This window comes from Zootermopsis nevadensis, unplaced genomic scaffold (genome assembly GCF_977971745.1).
Source record: "Zootermopsis nevadensis isolate Lab colony 2312 unplaced genomic scaffold, Znev_1.0 Znev_ptg000018l, whole genome shotgun sequence".
Classification (NCBI taxonomy): Eukaryota; Metazoa; Arthropoda; class Insecta; order Blattodea; family Termopsidae; genus Zootermopsis; species Zootermopsis nevadensis.
Genome location: NW_028259150.1, coordinates 6,861,173 through 6,888,593, shown reverse-complemented (window position 1 = coordinate 6,888,593; position 27,421 = coordinate 6,861,173). Strand labels below are relative to the sequence as shown.

The 27,421-nt window shown below is 40.4% G+C and overlaps 1 protein-coding gene across 8 annotated transcripts in view; it reads right to left on the bottom strand.

The window, feature by feature from the left end:
* Positions 1-27,421, bottom strand: part of Wdr62 (WD repeat domain 62) — a 120,256-nt gene that overhangs the window by 80,696 nt on the left and 12,139 nt on the right. For 5 of the 8 annotated variants that reach the window (XM_022070501.2, XM_087351273.1, XM_087351272.1 and 2 more), the window contains one exon: positions 23,827-24,001. In XM_022070501.2, the coding sequence (XP_021926193.1) occupies positions 23,827-23,922 (96 nt within the window). In that variant the 5' untranslated portion in view covers positions 23,923-24,001. Of the gene's footprint in view, positions 1-9,260; positions 9,449-11,908; positions 12,161-23,826; positions 24,002-27,421 lie in introns of those variants that run through there. The other 3 variants (XM_022070503.2, XM_022070504.2, XM_022070505.2) reach the window with 3 other exon arrangements.

The window sequence follows — 27,421 nt, the reverse complement described above, 5'->3', positions numbered from 1 at the left end:
AGAAAAATTAACTCATTTCTCATTCATACATCTGTTTGTCTATGCGTGAATATACTTCAAAACATTTAAATTAAACTTCGTACGAAAACACTCGCCCTTTGATTTTATGTTAAATTAGAATTTGTTTTAATCTTCTGAAGCTGGATCTCGTCTAAATAATATTAAAGGTTTTTTTAGTCCGTGCCTAGAAGAAAACGTTTCTCAATCACACAAATCAACTGGCCTAATTATTAAAATAAATAATCCCCGGTTATTCTGATAATCATACGAAACCCATACATATAAAATGCTGTGTTGGCCAGCTATAGCCATTTCATCCAAGTCCATATTGTTGTTCAGGTGACGAAGGTCAGCAAAATGTAGGTCAAGACCAGTTTGTAAGGCGTAAACGGTTGCACACACACGCCGTGTAAACACGACCCAAAATTGTGAACAGAAATTGTAAACCAAAGTGTCATGTTGGCACAACTGCCAGGTAATGTAACAGTGTGTGTCAACTACCGGCGTTATCAGAAAAAAATAAACTATGGTGGCAATGACCTGTACAGCAGTCGGGGCGAATGTGCGCGTTCAATGTCCGTAAGAAATACAGGGAAAATAGTGAGGTAGCAGATAAGGAAGCTTACACTGTCAACATTACGAACATTACCTCCCAGCGGCAGTGCCTTGTATCTCGCTGCCTCAGTTCCTACGTCGCCAGTGTCTTTGGTTTACATAGTACGTGCGTTTGTTTTCCTTCTACCCGCAAGCTAATGACGTAGGCGAAACACAATTTGGACCCGGATACTGCACAGGAAATTGGTGAACTTATAAAAGAAAATCGGAGAACATCAAGAAACCCTGGCTAAGGATGACTTCGAACACCACCAATGTCGATCTCAGAAGCGCATGGCTAATGGTGCATGTGGTAATCACAAGGCCAAACTCGCGGCAATGGTGACGTCACAACTTCGGAATAAGGAGGATTGTACAACTCTAGCTACTTGTAACTAATCAAAGATCGTGTCCTTATATGTGACGGGTAACCAATGTAGTGAGGAATTCGCGTCGCTCCCCACGCATTCACTGACTCGAATTCATTCGGACCCACGCAAGGATTACGAGAAGAACGATAAACGAAATATCTTGCAGAACGCAGACCCTGTCTTCGGATACATAATGTTGCACTCTAGCGGGACACTTTTCAAAGACATACCTTGTCATTTTGTATACCCAGCGGGATTTAATGTTCGTTTTTGCCGATACAAATCTATTGTCTGTGAAGAAACGGAACACTGTTAAGTCACTGTTCGTTAGAAACAAACCTATAGCTACTGAAAATGTCTTCAAATAAAAGTTGTAGATCCAAGCGAAATCTGTAGCATGCGTAAATTATAGTATATCAAGTTCCATGTTAACTTCATTTAACGCCGCGCGCAAGAACAGCATATGGTCTCTTCGCTGATTGCACCCGACACTTTGAACAATGCAACACACAAGAAAACACCTGTGTAGGTCACGTCGGCGTGTCAATAACTGCACGTGTTTAAAATGAATTCACCGATATATGAAGCAAGACGTGGCTATACAATAACACCCCTTCCATGCATTTAATATTAAAATATGGAGTGACACGCCTTCATGACGAAATGTATACAAATGATGATGCAAGAGGGCTTGCTTTTTAAATCTACATCAACTGTAATTATGATCAACTACTAGAAATAAACCACATTAAGAATATTAAAAAGTGATCTGAAATAGGACATTTCCTCGACTGACTTACACTCCACTATTTACTTGTTCTTCAACCAAGTGCACACTCATATCAACCGATGGTCCGCGGACCACTGAGGACACCCAGGTAATTTTATGTTCGTGGAAAATTCTACATAAGGTTAATGCATTGATTTTACCATGCTTGTAAAACATCACTATTTGGATCTTTCCTGTTGTCTTCAATTTGCTTGCAGCAGTGTTGAGTCAGGTTCCACCTACCTCAGTTTAAGCTAAGCTTGGTTGTGCTACATACACACAGTCTACATGAACTTATGTTAGGCACAACACGACTACGGCCGAACCACTTACAAGTGGATAGGCAGGTAACAGGAAAAGTCCCATTATTTTACGAAGACATTGACTTTTATGTTTTTCCTTTTGGCGGAAATTTTGCTTAAAAATATTTTTTTGCGCACAATCTCTATACGTGTGCCAATTACAATTACTTTTCTTTCTGATAAGCAAATGTCACAGTATCTTCAAACAGGCCAGGACCGGCTTCTTGCTAACTCGCCATAAATGATCACGTTCACTATCAATAAACAACCTCTGCACACGAAACAGCGCAGTTAAATAACCTTAGATTTAAGTATAGATTGCATTACGTTTATAAAATATGCGTGCCAACTGGTCAAGCATAAACAAACAAAAGATACGAAACAATAAAAGAAATGGAACACAAACCCGCGCAAGCTTCGTTGTTAGGTCTACAGTCTACACGCAGACATCCAAAATCCCGAAGATGGCTGTCTTCTGGGTTGTAACACTGTGTAGTATGGTAAAATTTAACCACCGTTTTAGTGGTCCTTGCTGCCTCCATCATCAAGGCGATGAGTGGCAGCAAGGATCTATGAAACGTTGGTGAACTTCTACCAGACTGAACAGCGCCGTGAAAACCTAAAATCCTACTAACCAAAAGCTCGGTAACCCTAATGCCGTTATTATTTACACGTGGGCATAATTACTTTGGCTGTTTAGCACGCCAAACAAAATCGAGCCATCTAGACTCCAAACCAAAGTAAGACGAACAGCACATACACAAATTACAAACATAACTGCAAAACTGATATGTAAACGAAAAAAATCTTTATATTTTAACATACAAAAATGATTTGTATAAATATGAGGACAAAATGTGGTGATGGCTTTTCCACGTTCTTATATGAAAACTACGCTCATAGCAAGCGAAGGTAAATGCAGGCGATCGTTTAAGGAAACGAACTCGACACGCTTTACACAGATATTACAAACACTTATTTGGGATTTATCGGCGCTGTGAATAGCTCGGATTATACGGCGTTCAATTAATGACACAGCGAAGAAATAAACTCACGTCGCCCGCTACAAAAAAATTAACAAAATTTGTACATGATGGCCAATAAAATATATAAGCCTGCCACGAAAAATAACAAAGAACGCATGTGCAGAATATGTGTACGGCCTACTCCTAATCGCAATACACAATTTCGTTAATGTAAAATCTATGGTCGCAAGAACGTCAATAAACACTGAGCAGATAACAGCAAAGCTCCCGCTGGGCTCAAGTATCACGCCACAGGATACATACACGAGCAATAATCTCGGGATTTTAAAAGCAAATGCTCATTATTTGGATCGTTACTAATATTAATGTTTTCATCTTCGTCAGAGGAAATTCTTCGCGAGTCACATCGGAAAGTCCGGCGGGCCGCTTGTTGCCGTCAGTCAATTCCTTGACATATGGAAATAACTGCCCGTCGTAACAAGACGGGCCTTCACTCTTTGAAGCTGAAGCTCAGAAAAATAACATTTAAGAATTCAGTCCATACCTCAAGGAAGACCACTTAATTACGAAAATGAACTTGTTAATGTTGTTAATTAAATAATCCCTGTTTTCAATCAAAATCGTATGAAAACTTAAATACAAATAGACAGATTTACTGGCTTTTAAAGTAGATGGTACACACAGTTACCACTGGGATTTAATTATAAAGAGCTATTATCGGTTAGTGTATTTCCATTATAAAGAGCTACTTAAAGAATTCAGCTAAAAGAAGCGATAAACAGGATTCTCCACACACCGTGCAATAATAGAACTGGATCATCACTTTCTCCCGTGTCTGGTCTTGAATACAGCACCAAAGATACAGCAAAAGAAAACAAATAAACCGATTACCGAAACCCACCGTTAGAAATGACGACGCGACAGTTTCCTTTCAATTAATCTAACGCAGACTCGCTGGCCACAGGGAGGATGGAGGTCGGGAAAACAGAACTGCGCCCGGGTCAGCAAACTCACGTTCCGTGTAATACAAGTCACGACTTATTCATCAGGCAGATGAATCGGAAGCAGGGCTTCACTATCCAAATGACACACTTGTGACCCTCTTTTACATTATCGAACATCTGTCTTCTGAGCTGTGGCGCCGTGTAGTCTGCCTCAATCAGGGCGATACGAGATAGTTCATTTCTTGCCCACAGCTCAGCAAAGATCACGCTTCAGAGCTAAGGTTCGTTCTCTGGCAGGAGCACTTTGATTCTATGACCCACGTTCAAAACGGCCTTCAAAATTCAAAATTAACGCAAAGACCCGGATCAACTCCCCCCTACTCTATTTCTTACCACATCCTGTCTCCTAAATCCCTTGTCCTCACTAAACATATTTATACCAGAAGGACGAGCGGGCACTGCCTGGGAACCTTCGTGGCCCCAAACCAACTTTATACCCCTCCCCCATTTATAACAGTAGTGACTATCGCTACTCCCCCCACTTTCCCTTCTCTCTCTCTCTCTTCGAAGGGCTAATCGTGGAGCTTCGTTTCTACACGTACCACAGTTATATGGACCTGCATTTATTTTTGAAGTTCACAAAACCCAGATATTTTAAGCATAGTGTATAGTTACCAGCACACTGGGTTCGCAAAGTTTCCAAGAACAAATTAGCAAATTCTTAACATTAACGTTCTAACTTGGCCTTACATTATAACGTACCTGTACGGATACCCAACGTAAATAAATGGTTCTTATAGTTATCTTGAATTCAACTGCAGTGCATTGAAATGTAAGCTTAGTTTCTCTTCATCGTCTTCTACTCTCGCTCCTTTTCTTGTATTTGTGTACTAAAAAGCAGACGCTAAAAACAAATGGCTGACCAACGCCAACTCCTACAGCTGCAAACAACACGGAATTTAATGTCTTTGTGTTATGAAAGATGTGCTGACCCACCATTAAGACGTTCAGAGTTGAAAGGGTAACTGGAAGTCTTTCTGACGTGCGCGAATTCATATGATCCGTTGCTCAAAGGTAAATATAGCGTTTTCACGCGTGTCGTTGGGCAAATAATTACATCAGAATGACGCAAACTTAACGATTTGTTTACAAGCGGAATTTTCACCACGACAATGCGCTACGTCACATATAATTTCTGGTACGTAAATTCATGACACTACGCTAGGTGACAGTGATTCTGTATCCTTGAAACTTTTCGCGTAACCAAGGATTTCAAGGTCATTTGAAAAGACGCCGAAGTGACACAGTCTCTTATATTTTTCCACTCCAGCCGAATTCAATTGATGTCCGCAAGAAAGAAATCGTAACTTTAGAAGCATTAATCGGATGTGTTTTGTGAAAACGGCGCTCAACACAAATGAAGGACCAAGTACCCACAAACTAGAATTTTGGCGCAATTATTGCGACCACTAGTCCTTGAATGTCAAATATTAAGTCAGTAACCAACTGCTGGTAATAAAACCCAAAGGTTCCAAATCGCCAATGCCTAGCCAAGCCCGCCGTTGGGTACATCCTCTGCTAGTGCAATTCAGTTCATTTCCTCAATATTTCTCAGCGGTTGGCACGCCACCTGTAAAAATGCGGATCGACTATTTATGAACGAAAAGACGCACAGGCATTCCCTGGCGTTTTATTAATAGGTACAAGCTGGTTCATAACAATCGGGCCGAATATTTATTTTCGGCTTAAGCAATTAGGTCTAAAGGTGTTTTAAACAACAAACTGTAGAGGAGAACCATGGAACGAAGAGGAAGCAGCAGGGTAAAGGAGAAGTTTGTACTATCAGGAGCTTCGTCATCTGTACATTTCACCTAAACATTATAAGGATTAATAAACCAAAACTGGCGAGATGGGCAGGACGTGCAGAAAACATCGGGAAGCGATTACGACACACAACATTTTAGTCTGAACATTTCAAGAACAACAATCTAGGTGCAGGCGGAATAATAATAATATTAAAATTAATCTTAGAAATATGATGTATGAAGGAGTGAACTAGATTAAACTGGCATAAGATACAGTGCAGTGGCGGGCTGGTGTGAACATGGCAATCTGGTATCAGAGATGTATGAAATTTCTTAATCATTTAAGTACATGTCCTCTTTTCAAGAAAAATCTTGCACGATGAGGCGAATGAGTTGGATTAAATAATTAATGAAGACTCATTTGAATGAAATGTAATATTGGGCTCATATATTCATCATCTCTGACCACACATTTTAAATACAAGAGCTACTTGCCTCGTTCGTTGCGTAAGTTCACTTCAGCTGAGTAATTACAGAAATTGGTGTAAACAGACCTCAACCCTGCAGTCAAAAGACATTTAGAAAACTGAGGAGTTGAAATAAGACTTGCAAAGAACGACTCTTTCATTTGGACAACAGGTAATCATTAGAAAGCGGAACACAGGCTTACAAAATGCGATTCTACAGCAGTTTCTCAAATTTCAAATTTTGCCTATTTCAGGTATGAGTCATTTTCAACAGCCTACATTTCCTAACACGCAGCCATTTAAGAGCGCAGCAGTTCTTGAATTTGAACTAATTCAGTGAAACACATGCACAACATCCGACCACAGCAAGGTTTGAAAGCTGGATTTCTAAACTTCAAATGTGGTTACATCTCAGTACGTACGTATGTGTATGATCATGTAAGATAAAATTCTACCCACGACTAAACATCACACCACGAAATGGTGGAAAACCAAAATAAAGATAGACGTGAGTGCTCAGATTCGCGCCCCGGCCGATTCACAGCGTGTATCTTCTGGACAGAAAATGGGCTCCAGAGTCGATGGGGACGTGATGGCGGAAAGAAATATCCCTGCCTCCAGGAATCAAACCTCGGTCGTTCAGCTCACGTCACTTTATTAACTCCGCTATTCCAGAACTCAAGGCATGTGTGTGTATGAATGCATGCTTCGTAGCAACCTAAAATTGTCACGGCGAAGCTATAAGAACCTGTACGTAGCGAAATGCAGCGCAAACCTTCTGATACAAGACATACGTTCGTACATCTATCCTTGAAGTTCTGAAAAGGCCTCGAAATATTATCCGACACTCAAAAGTTGTCGGGGCACTTAGTACGATTACAAAGGGCCGTGCCATATCTGTGGCGGTTCGTCGCAGGCTTCTCACAACGGAAAAACGGGTTCGCGCCTAGGTCAGTCGATGTAAGATTTCTGGAGGACAAAGCGGCACAGACAGGTTCTTCCCCGACTCCTTCGGGGTCTCCCGCTGTCATTCCACCGCTACTCCACATTCAATCATACACATTATCTGGGAGACGAGGAGGGACCGTCAGAGGCCTAGATAAACAGTGATTAAACAGGGCAGATAAAAGAACTCATGCCTAGCAAACCAAAGGACAAGTGACCAGAAGCATAAGACGGAAAATCAGAAACACGTGTTGATGATCCATTCTGGCTAGTAGGAAGTAAACGTTGGGAACCAATGCCTCAGAACCATTTCACTCAAAGCAAGCAGCAACGTGTCGATGACAACCTGACATTACTGGCCTACTTTTTTATCTGCCTACTGGAGGTAAAACGTGTCTGTGAAGTACAATGGTACTTTATCACTCTGCCAAGGAGTTCCTGGCTAATAGTTGACAAGGCTGTCGTTTTGTGTTGATGAACTGCTATTGTAGACTGGAAACGGCATCACATGTGTATAAAGAAGGCCTGCTACAATTGCATCCTTCATTCCGTCGCCCCACGAACATCAAATTTTTTCAGGCCATTTGATTCCACAAGCATTACGCACAAGACAGGCCAACTTTTTCTTGAACGGATACAGCCCATTTAATTTCATTAGCTCTGTACTAGCAGTGCGACCATTTGACACATCTAACACCCAAGACCGCCGCAAGGCACGTGCCGAAGTCAGTTCCAACTACAACTGACGTCACAACCTCTACCTCTGCTTCAGAGTGACAATGGAATGACGAAGTAACTCAGAAACAGAACAAAGAAGTTAATTCTTGGCTACATACGAACAACTATTTTATGACTATGTGCTCGTCTGCGTGGTTAATGTTTACGACGGGTTACAGTGAAGTTCAGATGACAGAATGAAGAAAGGACAAGGAACAATAATAAAGAACGTCTCGCACCGAGACGAAGAAGCTGAAGAGATGAGAAAAATACCTGAGAGGCCAATGGACTGAATCAGATCACAATAGGGCCCAACGATGAGCTTTTGTCTTGGGCAATGCAGACTTCGTGGTTCCATATCAGTAGTTCTCATACAATCAAAGGGACAAAGATAGTAGATCGGCAAGTAACTGGGCTCTGCAAATGCATATTCTTACTACCAATATTAACAAAACTTGAGGTCGCATCAGATTGCCATACAGATAATTTTAACCATTTCAGAAGCGGATAAAGAGAAGCACTGGTATCCCCGATTTAATATCAACAAATTTGGCGTTAACACTATTCCACAATTTTTCATTTACAACCAGGTAAGACTAAAAACTAAAGAAATAAGCCTAAAACGGAAGGTTAGTAACGGCTAAAATAAATTACATTGAACTAAAATGAATTCCCTTTTTTAAAAAGAAACGTTATCAGTGAAACAACACGCACGTGAAGTCTCGAGTTACGTCACCAGTCTTGGGAAGGCAACTATCGAGTACAAGGGTCGAAGGTACCAGTTTTCAATTTAAGCTGTTCACACCTGTTTGGTTAATTAACGTAACGAGTCTGAACGTATACTGCCTCCTATCACGACTCTAGTCAACATCACTTTATTATATACCTTACATGTATCTGTTGCTCTGGCAGTCAAACCAGGAATGAGTATAAACTGTGCAGTCAGTGGGCTAATCACTCACTACTCACAAATGCACGCTTCAAAAGACCAAGAAACCTCCTAAGTGGGGAGGCCATGGCCCGAAAACGGTACGATGCAACACATATGATCATGACATGTACCTATAAGCCAATGTACGCACGATATATTTCCAATCGCCTACTACTAACAACACGTGTACACATAAGCGCAGTATTTAAATTTCCGGGGAATTCATTTTCATTAATGACTTCTCGCTTATCGCACAATGTAAAAAGAAGCGCCCATTTCGTAAAACGGGTATCAGTGTCGGGCTAATTTACAGCGGTCACGTAAACCTACAACAAGACCTTGATGGAATGTCTGTTCCTCACTCCGGGTGAGAACACGCGAAGCAATTAGTCTACATACATTTTGGCTTCATTTGAATAGAACTCTTACCTGATAAGCTGGAGTGTTCTCCTTATCGCGCGTACTGTTGATGGCGATATTCTTGGGTACGTTCATTATTATTTCATCCTTGGAAATAACGTGAACGCTAACTAGCTCCTTCTGCCGGGCGCAGTCATTCTTCCTGACACTAAGGAACTTGTTTTTGAGCAACAACGCCAGTGCACATGAGCCGGCAGCTAACAACAGAGACAAGGTGTTGATACTTCCCCGACTTTCGTTGTGGGCAAGGTAAACACTTCCCACTAGTTCTATGAATTAACTGCCTGCGTGGAGAGGAACTTATTCAAATGCTTCGATGTAGTTTGGTGCCAGGTTCCTAATCAAGGCATTTATCATCTCCTCCTCCAGGGGACCTACATACGATTTCGTAACATCCCAATCTTAACACCCTGAGAATCAATTAATTTTTAACTTGTCTGACATCTTTTGGGGCCTATAAACTCTGTTCAGTCGCTGCAAATAACCGCTAGCTTTTTTGTTGAAACATTTACCTACAGAATTTCCTCACGACGCTTTCTGGCTCCGGTCAATTCAGAACAGCCCCATACGACTTGGGAGTAAAGATTACTATCCAGCCTTTACCAACACATTGCGACTTATACCAGCCCATTTAGCAAATATAAATGCTTAGCATAGTTAATGTTGCAGGCGTTCTGAACCTGAAAACGTAAACCGAAGGACGCTTCACGACCACACGACACGTGCCACGTCTCCTAAACCAACATCACAGAAATTTCCAGGAGTCCTTAGCAGAAGCTGAACATACGAATGCATTACGAGAAAAGAACGCTCAAAACTTGCCCTTCTAGTCTGTTCTCAATCTGTAATATCCTCTGCATTTCCGCATCATTGTAACAATGTCTGGTCTCAATGTAACACTTGCTTCACCAAGAGTCAAACTGTTTCATAAGGGAACAGGATTAAATTTCATAGCATTCCCATAATACACAAGGCCCTCTTCCTCGCAGTAAAACGGTGGAAATAAGAATGCTTAAAGCGTACACTAGCAGCATTCTTGCAGTTCAAGTCGAATTCTATCACTGTCTCAAAATTGACTTCGGCTACACACAAAGTGCGTGCACATCACGAAATATATATCACGTAAAAATTTAGAAATTTCATCTGGAACATTAGAACTACTCAATGTGTTGTGCATTTAACAAGATACAGAATTATAAATAAATTAATATTAATGAACAATGAAACATCAGCACAGCCTGATGTGATGACGAAACAGGGACGAACAAGATGTAACTACTGCACACTTTGTGAACTACTGCTGCATTTTAATTTAATATGCACACACCAACTGAGAAATACTTATCTAATAATCCAAACAGCGAATATGAAAAATTTGTAAAACAAATTGAAAATAGCCTATCACACCAAATGTTATACTAATCGGGCACAGTTGTTGGACTCTACTCCCTCTTGATCTTCTTATACAGAACGCCTGATAAAATCACATACGTAATTATCGCAATGAAATTTAGTCAGATAAATAAATGTACGAGTTCGTATGTTATACACAAGCGCAATTGACAGATGTTAACTGCCAAGTAGTAGTAGTATACAGACTTTCAGTTCAGAAGCCCGCCTATGAGTTTTCTGCTGCTCGCGTACATTTTTTGTAACGCTGTCAGCCTGCATGATGTAAATTAGTTACCTGATATCAGAATGAAACTATCGACGTGAGGAACTGTTCAGTTTAAATGAGAAACATCAAGTCGAGAAATGAACGCCTCTTACTGAACACTGGGAAGAATGCAAATCGCACTAACGCAAATTAAACCTGTTACCGAATGACGAATCAAGCAAAAGCACAGTCAAATATCACAGGAATGACGAGTTTGTAAAAGTTAATTCAGTAGGATTATAATATGAACCTGACTGCAATACTAGACCTATTGTAACAGTAATTAAAAGTAACTCATGGTGAATCAATATACTATCCTCTCTATGGTCCGCGAGTCGGTAAGACAATATGAATATAGCCCTGAGCCTGGAAAAGGTTTAAAACCCCTGGTTTATAGAATGAAGATAAAATTGTTGAGTGCAAATGAAATGTGCGTCGAAATTGCAAACTTTTCACGGCAGAACTTCAAAAAAGAAAATTTTCCCTCGACACCAAACCATCAAGGAATTCAAATGCAAATACCATATAACTTATGGGGAGTATCCACTAGTCATCGTCTGTCTTCCCTTAATGCTAGAAATTATATTGATAACAATATGCATATTCCGCTAATACTCTCACATAAATTTGGAATTTTGAAATTTCAATCAAATTCTTAAGCCAGATGTACGTATTTGAAAGTCAATACACACTTTTACAGACTTATATAAAGTTTTATAAAGTATATTTACAAAGAGAATACGATGTCAACAATGCGTTGTTTTTCAAGTTACATTTGTGGTTAAACTCTATCAATCGTACTAAACCGGGCACTTTACGGGGCTAGAAACAGCAAATGCCCTCAGAATATCTTCAGAACACAACAAACCTACACTGAAAACGTTGAGGAGCAATTATAAACCACTATCGGTGCTGACTGGTCTGAAAACGTATTTCTATTTGGAACACATACTGACAACTGCATCCTTCACATTGTATTCCGCTGATAACGCTATTATACCATTAGAATGTAGCCTACTGGCAAGCTGAGGCGTCTGTCAACTGGCTAACGTGACAAAGCAATGCATATGAAACTGATGGCAAAACAAATATTAACGGAACAAAAATATTCGTCACATCACTGATTAAAATAATCTAAATATGCACCATGATGACACAACACGGTCTTCCAGGAACTAATACAGCATCGACGTTAGACTAGAATCAAGTCACCAACACCTGCCCGACGCCAAGTCCTACACTCCACTACTGACGACTACTTCAACTTTCACTCACCGTGGGGCGCACCTGAGCGAGCTGTTACCAACATAACCAACATAAAAGTAGCAAATCAAACGTCCTTGACGGCTACAGCTGGCGACTACAGACAGACAAGTGTTGTTTTCGTTTTCAAAACTATTACAGGAACGTCTGCATATTTGTTCCTACACAAATTGTTAAACTGCAATCATACAAGACAACACAGCTTGGCCTGTATGACGGGGTGGACGACAGATTCCCGACAGGGTCATTACGTCGAAACCAGCTGGGGCTCAACCTACCCTATCTGCAAATTTACCCAGGATTAAAGATGCCGAAATATGAAGCTAATCTGAGCTTAGGAGTACTCCCACGGTGCTCATGCACCAGGCAAACTTCAAACAAATCAAGGTCCTTCGGCAGGCACATGATCCTTTCAGAGTTCGAATCTCGGCTGCAGTATGGAAGTTTGGTAAGCGTATTTTATTGCCAATGTGTAATTTTCTGAACACAGAGAGGTCTTGAGATGGTCTCATCCTTCTCCAAAGCAGTTGCGTCACATCTCCATAAATACTCGTTGTGTCAGATTGATTCTGAGACTGCGGATGCCACAGCCACGAATCCGTTGAAACAAAATTGGTTAAGATCAGAAGATACTCGTTAAAACGAGGCTCGGCGGGCCCCAAAGTCGGCATGGGCGCAATGGCGACGATACGAATCTCTGCCTTTGTGGTAATTAAATCCATGCGATGAAATTAATAACCACACCTTCAAATATACCCCAAATTCACGCATGAAAGTTCAAAGTACTCTTCCTCATATGAAGACGCTTTGATCTTATCATATATATAAAACGAAAGCTCTCTTACCTTTCAAGATGTGTGGTGGAATTTATCCGCTGTTATCCCTGTGTAAATGACACTTTTAGTAAAATAAATTGCAATTTTTTGGAATGCATACAGGCTGATACACAGTGTTCCAAAACGAAGTACACACACACACATATATCAACCTTGTCAGTTTCTTGCCGCTGTGAAATATGCCACGAAGCTAACGGTGGTCGTTTTGAACACCAACACTACATTAATTAATTCATAAAGTGCCAGTTGTCTAGTTATTACATCCAAAGGAATTATGAAGGCTTCTCGAACAGCTCGGTCCCTATTTCGTACTCGGTAAGTCCTTGGTTCAAATTCCAGTTCAAAGGACGACTATCCTAACAAATTAAGATTTGAGGTTCTCTGGGCGGAGAGTACGAAGATGGCTGTCTTCTTGGTTGTAACTCTCTGTAGTCTGGTAGAAATTTACTAACGTTTCAGAGGTTCATGCTGCCTCCATCATCAGGGCGTTGAGTGTGGGATCTTCGCCGATAAGTCCAGCATGTAGTTAGTTGTTATTGAATTCTTTGTTGCATGTAACCAAAAATGTCGTCATTACAATGTTCTCAAACGCTACTACATCCTGTTCAGAGCCTGTTCAATACAGCCAACCACTTCACAACCTCCTTCCCAAAGGGAAATTTTATTATCAGCCTCCAACTACGCTTGTAGTAACCAAATGCTGTCTTCTTTAAGAATTTACTACAAAGGATTCGTTTGGATTTCTGGAGCCTTCCTTCCTCGTGTTTCGTTAAAATGGCCTGTCCATCAAACAGAAAAATGTTTCAGCGCCTGTAGATATTAAGACGTCAGCTTTCTGTTATCATTTGTCGACGTTCCGAACCATGATCCGCTTCTCGAGACACCGACGATGTTCAATTTGGGTTTAATGCAAAGTTTGGATTATATTGGGCTCGTTGTTTTCTAATTTTGCTTGATGATTAGATGAGGAAAAAATGCAACATACAAATTTAGGCCTTTCAAGCAATAACACACAATTACAAGTCAGTTTACGAGTTGGTGCGACGAAACTGTATCGAGATACACATGCAATATTTCTACGCCGTATAAAACGTATGCTATTGTGTTCTAGGAGAAAATTCCGAAATGGACGGCAAGGTTATCAGGTTAGGAAATTGAAACATGAGTGTTGTGAGATAAAGTTGATGCTGCGACCGCCAGATGTTGGGCCAACTTCACATCTCATATTACAACAAGCCTATAAACGCGATCAACCATCACGCCCCCCGGTTACTCACACAAGAGAATGTAAGAACACGTTAGAGTTAAAAAGAAAATAATTTTTGTATGTCCTCTGCCTGAAATCCATCAAATGACCGCATAATCCGGTGTTATTTACGCTCAAGCCTGAGTGAAGAACACATAATGGACCCATCCATGTCACTCGTTCTGTCGCATTTTTCCTCGAAACTAGGCAGGTCTAATGACCCGTGGACATTGTTTAAAACACACTGTTGCAACAAATGGAACCGACGCCGCTGTTTGGCAAAACAATGAACTTTAAAACCAATGCTGCTTTTGATAAAATTATTGCGTTTGTTATTCCTTTCGAGTGAAAGCGATACAAGTCCACATTTCCTTTGTGCCGTGGTTATCAGCGAAGCAACCCGCCTACGTCACCGCCCATGTCTAGTTTGAAAAACATCATTGGAAATTCAGTGCACTCCAATCTTGTGTGAAAGTCATATTTGTCGGTCCGCCTAAATGTTTGATATCCGAAAATACCGAAAGGATTCGATGGAATTCGGTATTGGACCGTCTACAGCAATGGTTCTTGGCGATTTAATTTTGGTTCACATCAGTCCAATAATCCCTCCTTTACAAGTGGTCAAAAACAAACGAACAAACATTTTCATGTTCCCAAATCCTGTTACCATAACTGAACTCTACCCTTATTGCATATGGAACTTCATAAACAAAGAGAACGTGTATCTTAAGCCACCCGAGGTACGATGCGGGATACATCTCCAAAAACTCGAATTGGCTAGCCCCACCCACCCAATTGGCAAATTCATCGCCCTGATGACGGAGGCAGTATGACCTCTGAAACGTTGGTAAACATCGACCAGACTACACAGCGCAACAACCCAGAAGACAGAATTCTTCAACAGGCACCTTGATCACACTACATAAGCCTGTGGTAAACTCTACACCATTTGCAGTCAGGACACAACGCCACACCTATGACCAGCAATTTTAACCATTCTCGTTACACAAAACCCTCAAGTATAAAATCTCAAGGTTTCCGCATTGTCAGCATGTGCACAGGTTTGCTTGAAAGTAACACTACAGTTTCATTTGCACTTAAACTACAGTTTTCGTATACTTTTACGTTGATATAACCAACGAGTGTTCTATAATCTATGAAACATGAAAGATGCAGAAAATGTCACCAGAAACAAGACGAAAAGTATATTTTTAAATATTCAGTAGTGTTACTTCTGAAAACCCCTGTATTTCAATTCAGTCGATTTAGCGCAGAACCTGACATAAAGAATTGGGAGTTAAAACGTTACATACAATCTAAACTGTCAAAAAGGCGATCGATTTATCACAACAGCCATCGAAGGAAATTGCTGACTTAAGTAAGGCAGAACAAATAACATAATGGACACAACTACATGAGGAGCTTCACGTAACACTACTTCGTACTGGGGAAATAAGAACTGCACACATAAATATTGGCTAAACATGTTAAGAGAACGCTTCCGAGGGCAACAACAAAAATTGGAATGATCGTACTTAAGTAGATAATGAACGAGCTTTAAAGATGTCAATTGAAATGAAGTGTCACAAGATAAGGCCAAATGACAATTTTTTGCGAACAGACTAAAGAACTTTCTTACTGTAAAAATGGGGAATTACTTGACCGGCCAGTAATTAACTACGAGCCTATCCTTCTTGATCCGATGAATAACACACAACTGTTACGAGAAGACTTTCCACCACGGTGTTAATTTTGCTTTTTTATCTCCGGAGAAAATTCCTCACTATATCTCGTGAGGTTGGGAAGACGAGAGATATTCATTCCCGATCAGCTGAACAACTAACTGTTCTGGAAGACTACCTTCTGTGGAATTAATTACCTCCGAAGAAAATTCCGTATTTTATATATATATATATCGAAGGACGAACGGCCATCGTAGTTTGAGTGCGTAAGCCATCCATTCGGTCGGTCATCAGACGAACGGGCGGTACAAGGTCATGCGTGGTTCTGCGAGGACCAAGGTGAGAGGAATCGCGAAGGAGGGACAGTAGGTGACAGTAAACAAAAGCAGGTCTACCACCCGCACCAACACATCCAGCGAGCTGGAGCAGATTTGGTGTGTTTTGAAAACTAGAAATGGAAGGAAAGTTTGCGGCACTTCTACAAACTTTCAGACATTGAAAAATATTTGACTAAACATCTGCCCGATTTTAATATGTCTCAAAATTTTAAAGGTTTACGATAAAGGTTCTTCCACACCTCAATTGTTTTCACTTCAAACAGGCAGTTTCCTGGGGCCAGAGCATTTGTGTTTACCGTGTCAGCCACATGAGGCAGGCAAACACTTTGAAAAAAAAAGTTTTCTGTTGAATATTCGAGGTTCGGTGGGACTCCCATACTCTGGTTCACATCAGAACCAATCAGATAAACTGCATCGTTGAAGAGCTCGAGCCAGCAAGTTGAGCCTGACGCTCGCGGGGAGGGGGATGGATGAATATGAATAACGCTGCATCTTTTGATCGATTCTATGTTCCAGGGCATGGAATACCACTGCAAAACATAGGACTTCTTATTTTTAGATTTTCAAGGTGTTGTCCGGGCTCTCATGGTTAACATGAAGCTCCGCCCCTGCATGGTAAAAATGTAGATTTGCTATTCTGTAAGAGCAGATAACAGCCTGCTCTGTCTCACTGGCGGAAACTGCTCTGTGGATGCCGTTGATGTTTCTTGAAAACAAATCTTGATCTTCGTTTGTTAATCACATGGCTATTCGACTTCTGTTTAAGGTAGGTTTCAATGCAATATGCAAATGTCGGCCAGAGCATTAGTGGGGCATGAGCATCTTCTACTTGTCTCGCCAGTTCTCTGACGCTGCAGGAGGTGAGAGTGGTTTGCCAGGAGGCTGTAATCGTAGCTTCCATGTCAGCCGTCGGCATCTGCAACCCGCTACACATTTGAACGTCCACTGGCTTGTAGTTCTGGTGACGTAACAATGCATCTGAAGAAGACAAGTGGGATTGACGTCATTGATACGTTTGGTTTAAACTGGTTCAGGTCAATGAATTCCTCACTGAATTCCGCAGAACCCTTGAGTTCCTTAAGAGGTTCGCAGGAGTTATTCGGATTTCATTACGATAGTTAGACTGCAGTCGGTTTACAGAAATTTGCGGTTGTGAGCCTGGCTGGCTGCATTTTTATCTGATAGGTTTTGCTGTGTTCCAGTACCATTGAACCACTAAAATTAAGACAGACAAATTCTTAATTTTTGTTGTTCAAAGCGTTAGCTGGGTTTACTTTCATTTTTTTTTTATTTTATAACAAGTAAGACTGACACAATGTACATATGTGAGCGTTTAATTGTAGTTGAACAAACTGACAGATTTTTTATGAAACTTTATATGAACTTCAGTTCCTTATCAACTTCATTGTTATCGGAACTAATGAGATAAGAACAAATATAGCATCATTCGACTGAAAATCCTGCAAATTCCGTTTAGAGATAGGTGGGTCATAAAATGTACTATTTTGTTTGATGTTCTAAAATTAAATCATGATTGAGCGAAATCTTTCTTACTCATCTATGGGAGGGGTGTAACTGGTGTGCTGTCCAAGATACGAATGTAAAATAATGGTAAGGTAACAGATTAGACATTTTATGAAATACTGTTGCATAACACAAATATGGCAACAGTGCGAATCTCTGAGGTTCTATTACACTATCTTCGGGCAATGAAAATCCGTACTAGCAAATACATGCCCACAAAAATAAGCTACAAATTAGCAATGGCAAATTGTTAATGAAGGCCTGTAAGTTCCTCTGTCATCACTAAAAAAGGAAATATTTCATGCAACCCTGCTCAAAAATGAAGAGTGCCCATCCATCTTCGTGCACCTTGAAAAGGGACAAGTTATGGACTGCGTAAGTGGAAACCTGTCACAGGAAGTTAACCACGTTAGTTGTACTTAGTAGCCAGCTCAGGTGACCTACATTTAGTAAACTAAATTATCTTCAGACACTCTGATGCTAAGAAAGACTGCTACAGCAGAATTTGACAGTGTTTAATCCAATCCAATCCAATGGCATATACATCCCTGAACACTTCTGTACAGGCAAAACCACATTTGTTTCGTTAATCCAGCGAAACGTCTTAATCACTGTAGGTGTGAAAAAAGTCCCGAAAATATTTCGTCTTATCTTTGGAAAGCACCTTATCACCTGGTACTGCCTAGGGCTAATTTATTCAGGAGGAGTCAAATCAAGTAAGAAATATTATCAGTTCTTAGTAACACCCACACTTAGTCATCCTATCATGGGAAAGGCCTTGTGCTACAAACCTAGAAGCCGGGACAGGACTGAAACTTGATTTTAAGAGAAATTTCTGTAAGAGCGTTGCCTCGTAACAAAAACAATAAAATATTCTAATCGGTTAGTCTCGAAATAAAAATTATTCGTACCCACTGACATAATTCAACAAACTCCATGGAACAGATTCCTGGAAAACATGACAGTCGATTGGCTAGTCAAAAATTCAATGTATGGAACCCGAAGGCCACTCGAGCCCGAGTCTGGTCAATCCACTGCACAGCCCCGTCGTTTTATTGAAGCTGCTACACAATTCAGATATAAGAAAATACATACGGATACAGACACGACATACAGGTGTTAAGACTCGCATTAAATCGAATATGGACAGGAGCTAATTCGATTTTCTCAGAGTACAGTAAATGCAAATACTAAAACAAATGAACCAGGGCTCCGAAACTTGAATTCCCGAAATAAATATGTGTTTATTTTATGTTTCAAACACAGTACTTTGTGAAGTGTTACGTAATACAGCCGTAGCTACCCTTCCTTACAACTAGTTGACCGAGGGCTATAGCCTATAGAAAATCAAGGTCGTCGTCTGCGGATGATCTCATTCACAGCACCGTCTGCTTTCGACGTCTCATTCTGGAACAGTTTTTCAACTGAGTACTGAGGTTCCCACAATCCTCTCGGGGAAGTGTCGGCTATAGGTCACTACGTCTTGTTCCCCACTCCTTCGAGTTCACAGCAGACATCTTCCGTCTAGAGATTCGAGGTTCTCACGGCGAAGAAGGTGTTTAGTATGATACAAATCTTCTACACGCGGTCTGAGGCATGGTCTGGCCGCTAGGACCGTGGGTTCGAGTCCCACTCAAGGCATGGATGTTTGTCCGCGTCTCCTCTTCCAGTCTGGTAGGTAAAGACTGGTCACGGAAGGCAAGGCGAAACCACCGTGGTACTTTCGCAAGGGGCCACGACGGTCAAGCTGACCATTGACGATGAAAAAAAAAATCTTCTACCCTTAACATGGAGGTGACACTTTCTTCCGAAACGTTGGTATATAGGCCTCACCACAAGACCACAATCAACAACTACCTTTAAGTATCAAAGGTAAACGTTTTAGCTTTTGTTAACCTACTTTCGTACTTGGTAAGAAAAAACAGGTTCAGGGTGTTATCACGTCTGTGTACGTGCGGGTATGTGTGCGCCCCAATTGTTAACGGCAGAATGCGCTGGCAATTTTTTATAAACATGAACATTATGTTACTGAAGACAATGTCTTTCTTCTTCCATTAGCAATACCATTTTCCTAAGTGACCACTTTTATTTTTGTCACCTTGTTTTCTCTACCTCAGTCTCACAGTCAGGCCCTTACACAGCCTGACTTTGTCGTTATTATTAACTTGCTAGCGTTATTTTTATTACACTTTGCTGCACCATCCAGCTGCGATACGAATAACATGGCTTTCATGTTATTGATATTACATTTTAGGATACTCTCCAGGTAGCATACGGATAGATCGATGAAGACGAGATAAAAATAATAAAACAGGAGGCGAAGAGAATACAAAAGATAATGAGGAGTAAAGGAAAATAAGATAGTTCAAATTCTGCACGAAATTCCGACTCTTCAGATGAAAGCAGACAATTCATTAATTTTACCGGAATTGGAGCAAATTGATTTAGTTGGTTGGGTGTAAAGTGACAGCAGACAGAGTCTCACCTTCCAAAACAAAGATGTTCGTTGGTATCTGCTGATCTCGACACCTGTTCTTTGGGTTTTTTGTTCTAAACAACAGCGCGAAAACCTTGAACAGTGACGCTATTGTTTCTTTCAATGATGAGAAATGATGTTAAGTGGAACAGACGGGAGGCTGTGCAGCCATAAACGTCAGTACCTGATGACTACAATGGGTCAGCAAGGAAAAGGAGAAGACACTTAGGTGAAAGGAAGGAAACGCTCAACCGACAACACAGAGTAACTTTCTGAAGCCAGAATATATTAGCTTAAAAATACAAGGCACACCAACAAAATTTGTTTTGACAGCTACAAACACCGCTTCTTAAGAGGATTAGAAAATTTGACTTGTGAGGAAAGGGTGGTGAAGAATTAGCTGAGACGCGTATATATATTCTCTGGAGAAGAGATTAAAGGCTATCAAAACGTCTGTACACAGACCTTGCCAATGCGAAAGAGCGTAATCCATAGATGGCTCTCTTCTGTGTTGTAGCACCGTGTAGTCTGGTAGAAGATTGTCTCTACCCTACCAGACTACACGGCTTTACAACCCAATGTCAACCATCTTCGGACTCACCGCCGTGAATACCTCAAATCCTACTACAGCGTAATCCATATCGGTGCATACAGTTTCTAAAAGCGTTCTTGGTGATTTTATATCTCTGTACATAGCTTTTTCCATCTTTCGATATGGTGTATACATATGCATGCATAGCCTAGCCGCATATATATACACATATAGAATTAAATAACACCATGAAGTAGAGCACAAACTTCTTCAAGAAATCCTCCGCCTTCTATGTCATAGGAAGGCTCATTACCGTGCTCATACTCATACTCGCCGCCGTGAGAAACTAAAATCTTACTCCAAGAACTGTTATCTTCAAGTTCTTCGACTAAAATTTTCATGCACTTTTTTATTTCTACTATGCAAGCCACATGCGCCGCCATCTTCCTCAATCTGATCACACAAATAGCATTTAGCGAAGAGTTAAAATTTTGAAGCTTACTTCCTCTCTATTAGGTTTAAATATTCTTCTCAGCACCTTCATTCACCCGCATACTGGGAAACACCAAGCAGAAAGACTGTACTTATCTCCAAACTTGTTTAGCTTCAAAATATTTGTGTATGAAAAAAAATAATTAATATCAAGCGCCATGCCACAGACTCCAGCTTCACGTATTCTTAACCTTGGAAATACATGCAGTGTGCGCTTTTTGCTAAGGGCAAGGGCAAAGCGTAGAAATAAATTTTGGTTCCCTCCACTTATAAGTCAAAGATTGTTGAAAACCCATTTTCAAAAGTTACGTGAAGACCTGTGTATGTATCCAAAGAAATTATTCTTATACTTTTTTTTTGTCAAGTTTGCTCGAGTTCGGCAGTAGAGCTTCACAGACTTCTATCCACCGTTTCTCTTACATTTTTGTCTCTGTACTCCGATATGACTGAACTGTACAGTGCCGGTCTTTTCTCCTATTCGGTTACACCAAGGTCGGGCAAACTGTGGTCGCAAGGCGCTCACATAGGTTTCATTGCCACACTTGGTCCTAGACCATGGAGCCACTCTTCTCTGTCTTGAAGTGTAACACGACTAAGGAACCCCCTGCATCCTATCAAAGAAGTATTGCGAGTTGGTGTCACTTGCCCGGGGCTAAAAGGAAGGCGAGTGAAAATGATCACTCATTTCCACCCAGCGTCTAGATCTACAATGCTTTCGGCTTTACATCACTGACTTGTACGCCTTAATGACGTGGTTGTTAAACAGAGGCAACTTTAGCTTCCTTGCGACTCTGAAAATACGCAACGTCATGCCGAGTTTAACTTAAATAAGAAAGCTGCTGTTACAATTATGAAATATCACATAACTCAGATTCAAAGAATATAAAATCTCTTGTTTCACTGCACTGAATTAGCGAATATAGGACAGTGCTTCCGAAACCTGGGTAAATTACCCAAAAAGAGGTAAAAGTGGTTTTTCTTTGGGTAACGACACACCTCGGAATACACATTAAAATTTACCGTAAAAGTGTAGAAGTACCCTGAAGAAAGCGATCAGTCATTGTGCACCGATACTCTAAATACGCCATACGCTTGTTATTAGATTCAATCATTTTTCCGCGCTCGCATGCACGTGGAGAATTGAAAAAATACGTCTACAATTACCGCCCCCCTAAATTAAAGTTAGTGAGTCTAGTTGTCTAGACTAAACTTTAGGTGCAGTGTTTTGCTAGCTATGGCGGTGTGAGGTATGTATCGCGCTGGCTGTGTTTATAAAAGGTAATCTTCATTATATTATTTTTAGTTTATTTAAAATAATATAATGAATATTCAAATCCTAATTTTTACTTCTCATGTATGTTTTCTGTGCAGTTAGTGTTTTACCTACAGTGGGTAAAAAGGACTTTGTAATAAGCGGTTTTGGGTAATGAAGGAAAACGTTAGGTAAGAAGTGATATAGGATGAAAATATTAAATGTATATGTCAGAGCCCAGTCTAGACGAAAACACGCCCTGCAGAAATGTCATGTGTCCGTCGAATATAAATTTGGCTCAAGCAACCCTTGGCGTCTCGCCGAGCAAGGCCCAATGAACGCACTGGAAGCCGTTTGGGCTTCAATCTTAACTATTTCGTTCCATCTAACGTGACCGAGACGAACGATGGCGATTGAGTTTGGGACACTTTTGCACGTCTACTGTCACATGTCCTCGTGAGCCAATAAGCTTCAGAGAGTTAGCGTATAAAGTATTCAGTTACTTCACGCGTGAAGCACACGCCATTTCTTTGTGTGTGTGTGTGTGTGAGCCACCCGCCTTCGTTCGTGTCGGTACGTCTGTATTGTCCACAATGCGATATACCAAAAGTCAACTCTGAGTTCTGTTGTACTGAGATACAACATTTTCATTGTCCAACAAAGTTTAACTTACGCAGCCTTGGAATCTCAGGTTCGAGGAACAGATGTTTGTTCGCGCTTTCCTGTATTTTCTTGCAACGTTGTGATATTCTGAACACAGACTGGACGAGACCTATCGGCTATCTAAATATTCAAGTCTCCGAATTAATTCTTAGCCGGAACCGAGTGCCTAATTTGTCAAAGAAACATCGAAATTAATGTGACGGGACTTAACACATTTAACAGAAATAAATGGGCCTGAATAATTTGTACCGCAAACAGAATAACACAGGCTTCCATTTAAAATACTTATATATCACATTCAATTTTGAACCTCACTTGGCTCATTACGAATTAAGCTTTACAGTCCGTAAACATTTTGAAGAAAATACAAGCTACTCTCATACCTGGAGCATTAGAGTTCTTGCTTCAGTGTTATTACTGAACGGGAAATAATCTGAAAAGTAAACATTTTATAATCGAAAAGTGCGTCACGCCAATGGAACATTTTTTGTACCGCATTGAATCTTTATGCATCATAAAAATATTTTTTTATTCATAGTTCAATCACAATAACGCTCATTCTAAACCTTGCTGTCTAACTGTGGAAACAAGAACAAAAATAAAAGTACACTTACGCGATCGCTGATTCGCGTTTCATCGTTCTTGCCGCGCTTCAGAGATGGCGCGCGAATTACTTTTCCCGCGCCGGGCGCCGGGTTCATGTTATCCATAAAGTATCTTGATGCTGCATTCTCTGCCACCTAGTATTCACTTCCCTAACTGCAAACAATTCCACCACCACATCCTAACCTGCAAAACACAAATACATGACAATTAATATGATTTCTTTAATGTTCAGTGCATATGATGGCTCTCTTCGCTTAACAATTATTATGGGTTCTTTGCACGAAGCGCATTTGGAGAATGAATTAAGGGCTACTCGTGTCTGTCAGTCCGATTCCATTCGAGAACCACTAAACGGATTCAGATGTAATTCGATGTGGAGGTTGTGCTGTTCTGCACGAAATAAGCGTGAAAAAATATGACCTTGAGAAATTTCAAGACCTTTATCTGGCAAACTATTGGTGCGATTTTGTCCTGACTTCCATACGACCTTGAACCATACGTTACCTCATGACTATGGCCAACCCGGTATTTACGGCTTGGCAGAAATAAGCGTGAAAATATATGACCCTGAGAATTTTAAATGTCTGTATCAGGGAACCTATTGGGCCTATTTTGAAGTGACTTCCTTATGACCTTGAACTATACGTGACCTATTTTTGACATGAGTAGGGTCAACCAGCTATTTACGGTTTGGCAGAAATAAGCGTGAAAATATATGACCTTGATAAATTTAAAGACCTGTATCTAGCAAACTATTGGGCCGATCTTGTTGTCACTTCCATATGACCTTGACCTATATGTGGCCTCATTTTGACATGAGTATGGTCAACCAGGTATTGACGGTTTGACAGAAATAAGCGTGAAAAGATATGACCTTGATACTTTTAGAGACCCGTATCTGGGAAACTATCGGGCAGAATTTGTCGTGACTTCCATGTGACCTTGACGTTTACGTGACCTCATTTTGGCATGAGTACCGTCAACCAGGTATTTGCAGTTTGGAAGAAATAAGCGTGAGAATAAATGTCCTTGAGAAATTTAAAGACCTGTATCTGGCATATTATTGGGCCGATTTTGTCGTGACTTTCATATGACCTTGACCTATATGTGACCTCATTTTGACATGATTACGGTCAACCTAACTTAACCTACGAAACCCTACCTAACCTAACCCAACCTAACTTAACCAAACCTAACCTAACGTAACCCAACCTAAACCTAACCAAACCCAACCTACGGTAATCTATCCCATCACATATTAGTCACTGGACATATATTGTGACCTTCATATGACCTTGGCATGGTGTCAAATTAATGAATGAACGAATGACGTTATTGTGTAGATCGTGCCCCGCGTCTATACGGTGTTCCCCAGAGCTGCCACTGACAAATTAATCGTGCTATTTCATTGTTACGTCGATGAGGACAACACAGACACACAGGTTCTAGAAGCTAAATAATGACTCACACAGCCTCGTTTAAACGGCTGCCAGTAATCTCCACACCGACAATGTATCTTTGGGATACGAAGTAGTAATTCACTGTCACTTCAGCAACGTTGCTAGTTGCCTTGGTTTTCTCATGAAACTCAAACGGTTTGTCTCGTGTAATTCCACTGTACACTGTCGGAGGTATATTTGATACATACGACGTTTCGGGAGTTTAATCTATTCCCGCCTCTTTAACGACGTGTTCAGGTTGACTGTTCAAAATCAAGAAAAATAAGTGGCTTTCATTTTTGAGTAGCTTCCTGTCAAGGTCTTATTTTCTTCTGTCGATGTAGGCTACATCAAATAATGTAGACGTAAATATAATTCTGAAGTGACAGCAGTCTACTTATGACAGATGCGTTTCATGTACATATTTAAGTTTCATCATCGAACGTACTGAAGCGTCACTAAATGCTTCCCCATCTAAACAAACATCTTCTAACACGTCAAAATCAACAAACTGGCTGTTCGCTTCGCAGCAGCAGTGTGCAACCTTTCACGGCACAAAGCAACATTATTACTTTCGAAAACCTGCAAACCGGAGCAATATTTTATATATATTTTTGTTCATGAATGACCAAAACGCAAAGAGAAAAATACAATCCTATAAAGAACAGACTGACAATAACTGTGCCACTAAAAGAAAAATAGGGTATAGAAAATAACAAGAGGTAAAATTGTATTTTTCTAATGTGTCCATTGCGTCTTTGTACAATTCAATGACCTTGATGATCATTTACTGAAAACCCTGTTGCAGAAATAACAACCAGAGATAGGAACTACAAATTATTTACTTTGCATTTCGTTAAATATTCATTACACCTAAAATCGTTCGCAATAAAAGATTTAAATCTTACCAAAATCCACATTTTAGCCTATAACAAGGCTTTGAAAAGAACGTTACATTCAATATAAGCTCTATGTAAAACAATATGTACCGATATGAACAAAAATAAATTCGCACAAGTTTCAGTGCAGATTACAATACCAAATCGAAATACACTCGCATATGCCCTTTGCAAGTTATGTACAAAACGGAATAAATAATCCTACAGATTGCGTCTTTGATGGCGAATGAATGATTCCGGACGTCCCTAACGAGCAGTTAGACGTACAGAGCTCAGCCCGTTACAGCTGAAAACACAACAGACACACTGAAAGCAGACAATAGCAAGTCTTCTATTTGCAATAAATTACGTATCATTAAATACCCATTATATTCACGGCCGTGTTAGACTTTTTCTAGTTCAATTGCTGAAGACGAAATGCATTACAAAAAGTCTAAGTGTTTTCGAATATTCTACGGCCTTCGCGCGCAATTTGCACATAAACACATTTTTAGCAACTCGGCCCTTCCCAGTTATCACATTATTTTCCGCGGCAGACTGTCGAAGGCGAACAAAAATGTTTCATCGAAATATCAAAGAATTCACAATGAACCAATGAAGAAAAGAGAGCTATCTACTAATGTAGATACTGCAAGTGTTATTATTTTGTCCACTAGCATAATTATTGTAGCTCAGTAATCACTTCATCAGAGATAAAACTGATGTCAACTAGAAATCACAGAAATCTAACTTCATTAAGTACGACAGTCCATTACCATGACGATAATTCGTGGATACAGCAAACGCCCTCAACCACTGTAACAAGTATGACAAAAGATATTTCAGGCCAGCGTTAGCCGTGTCAGCTCGGCTAACACTTTTCAAATGAAAAATAAAGTATTCTGTCTTACTTTCGTTTTTCATTTGTTCTCCATGCATTGTAACACAGTAGAACCGATGAGACAAAATGCACTGTTAGCCAGCTAGTTGGCTACTGTGCTCCAGTGCCTAGGGCAGCACTGTACCACGAAACACCACGACAAACCACCGATTTAAAAGTGCCATGGTAAAGTTCGGCAATAGTAAAACACAAGTCTTCACATCAGACTCCACGCAATACCGACTACAGAAGCATTTATCTATTGAATGAAAATATTAAATGAAATTTGTGTAGTCTTATTATTAAAATTATTTCAAATTAAATAATTTGATTGCGAGCAGTAAACTGTCTTCCGAAACCACTGCAAATAACTCATCGAGTGATATAACAGAACCGAACAAGAATA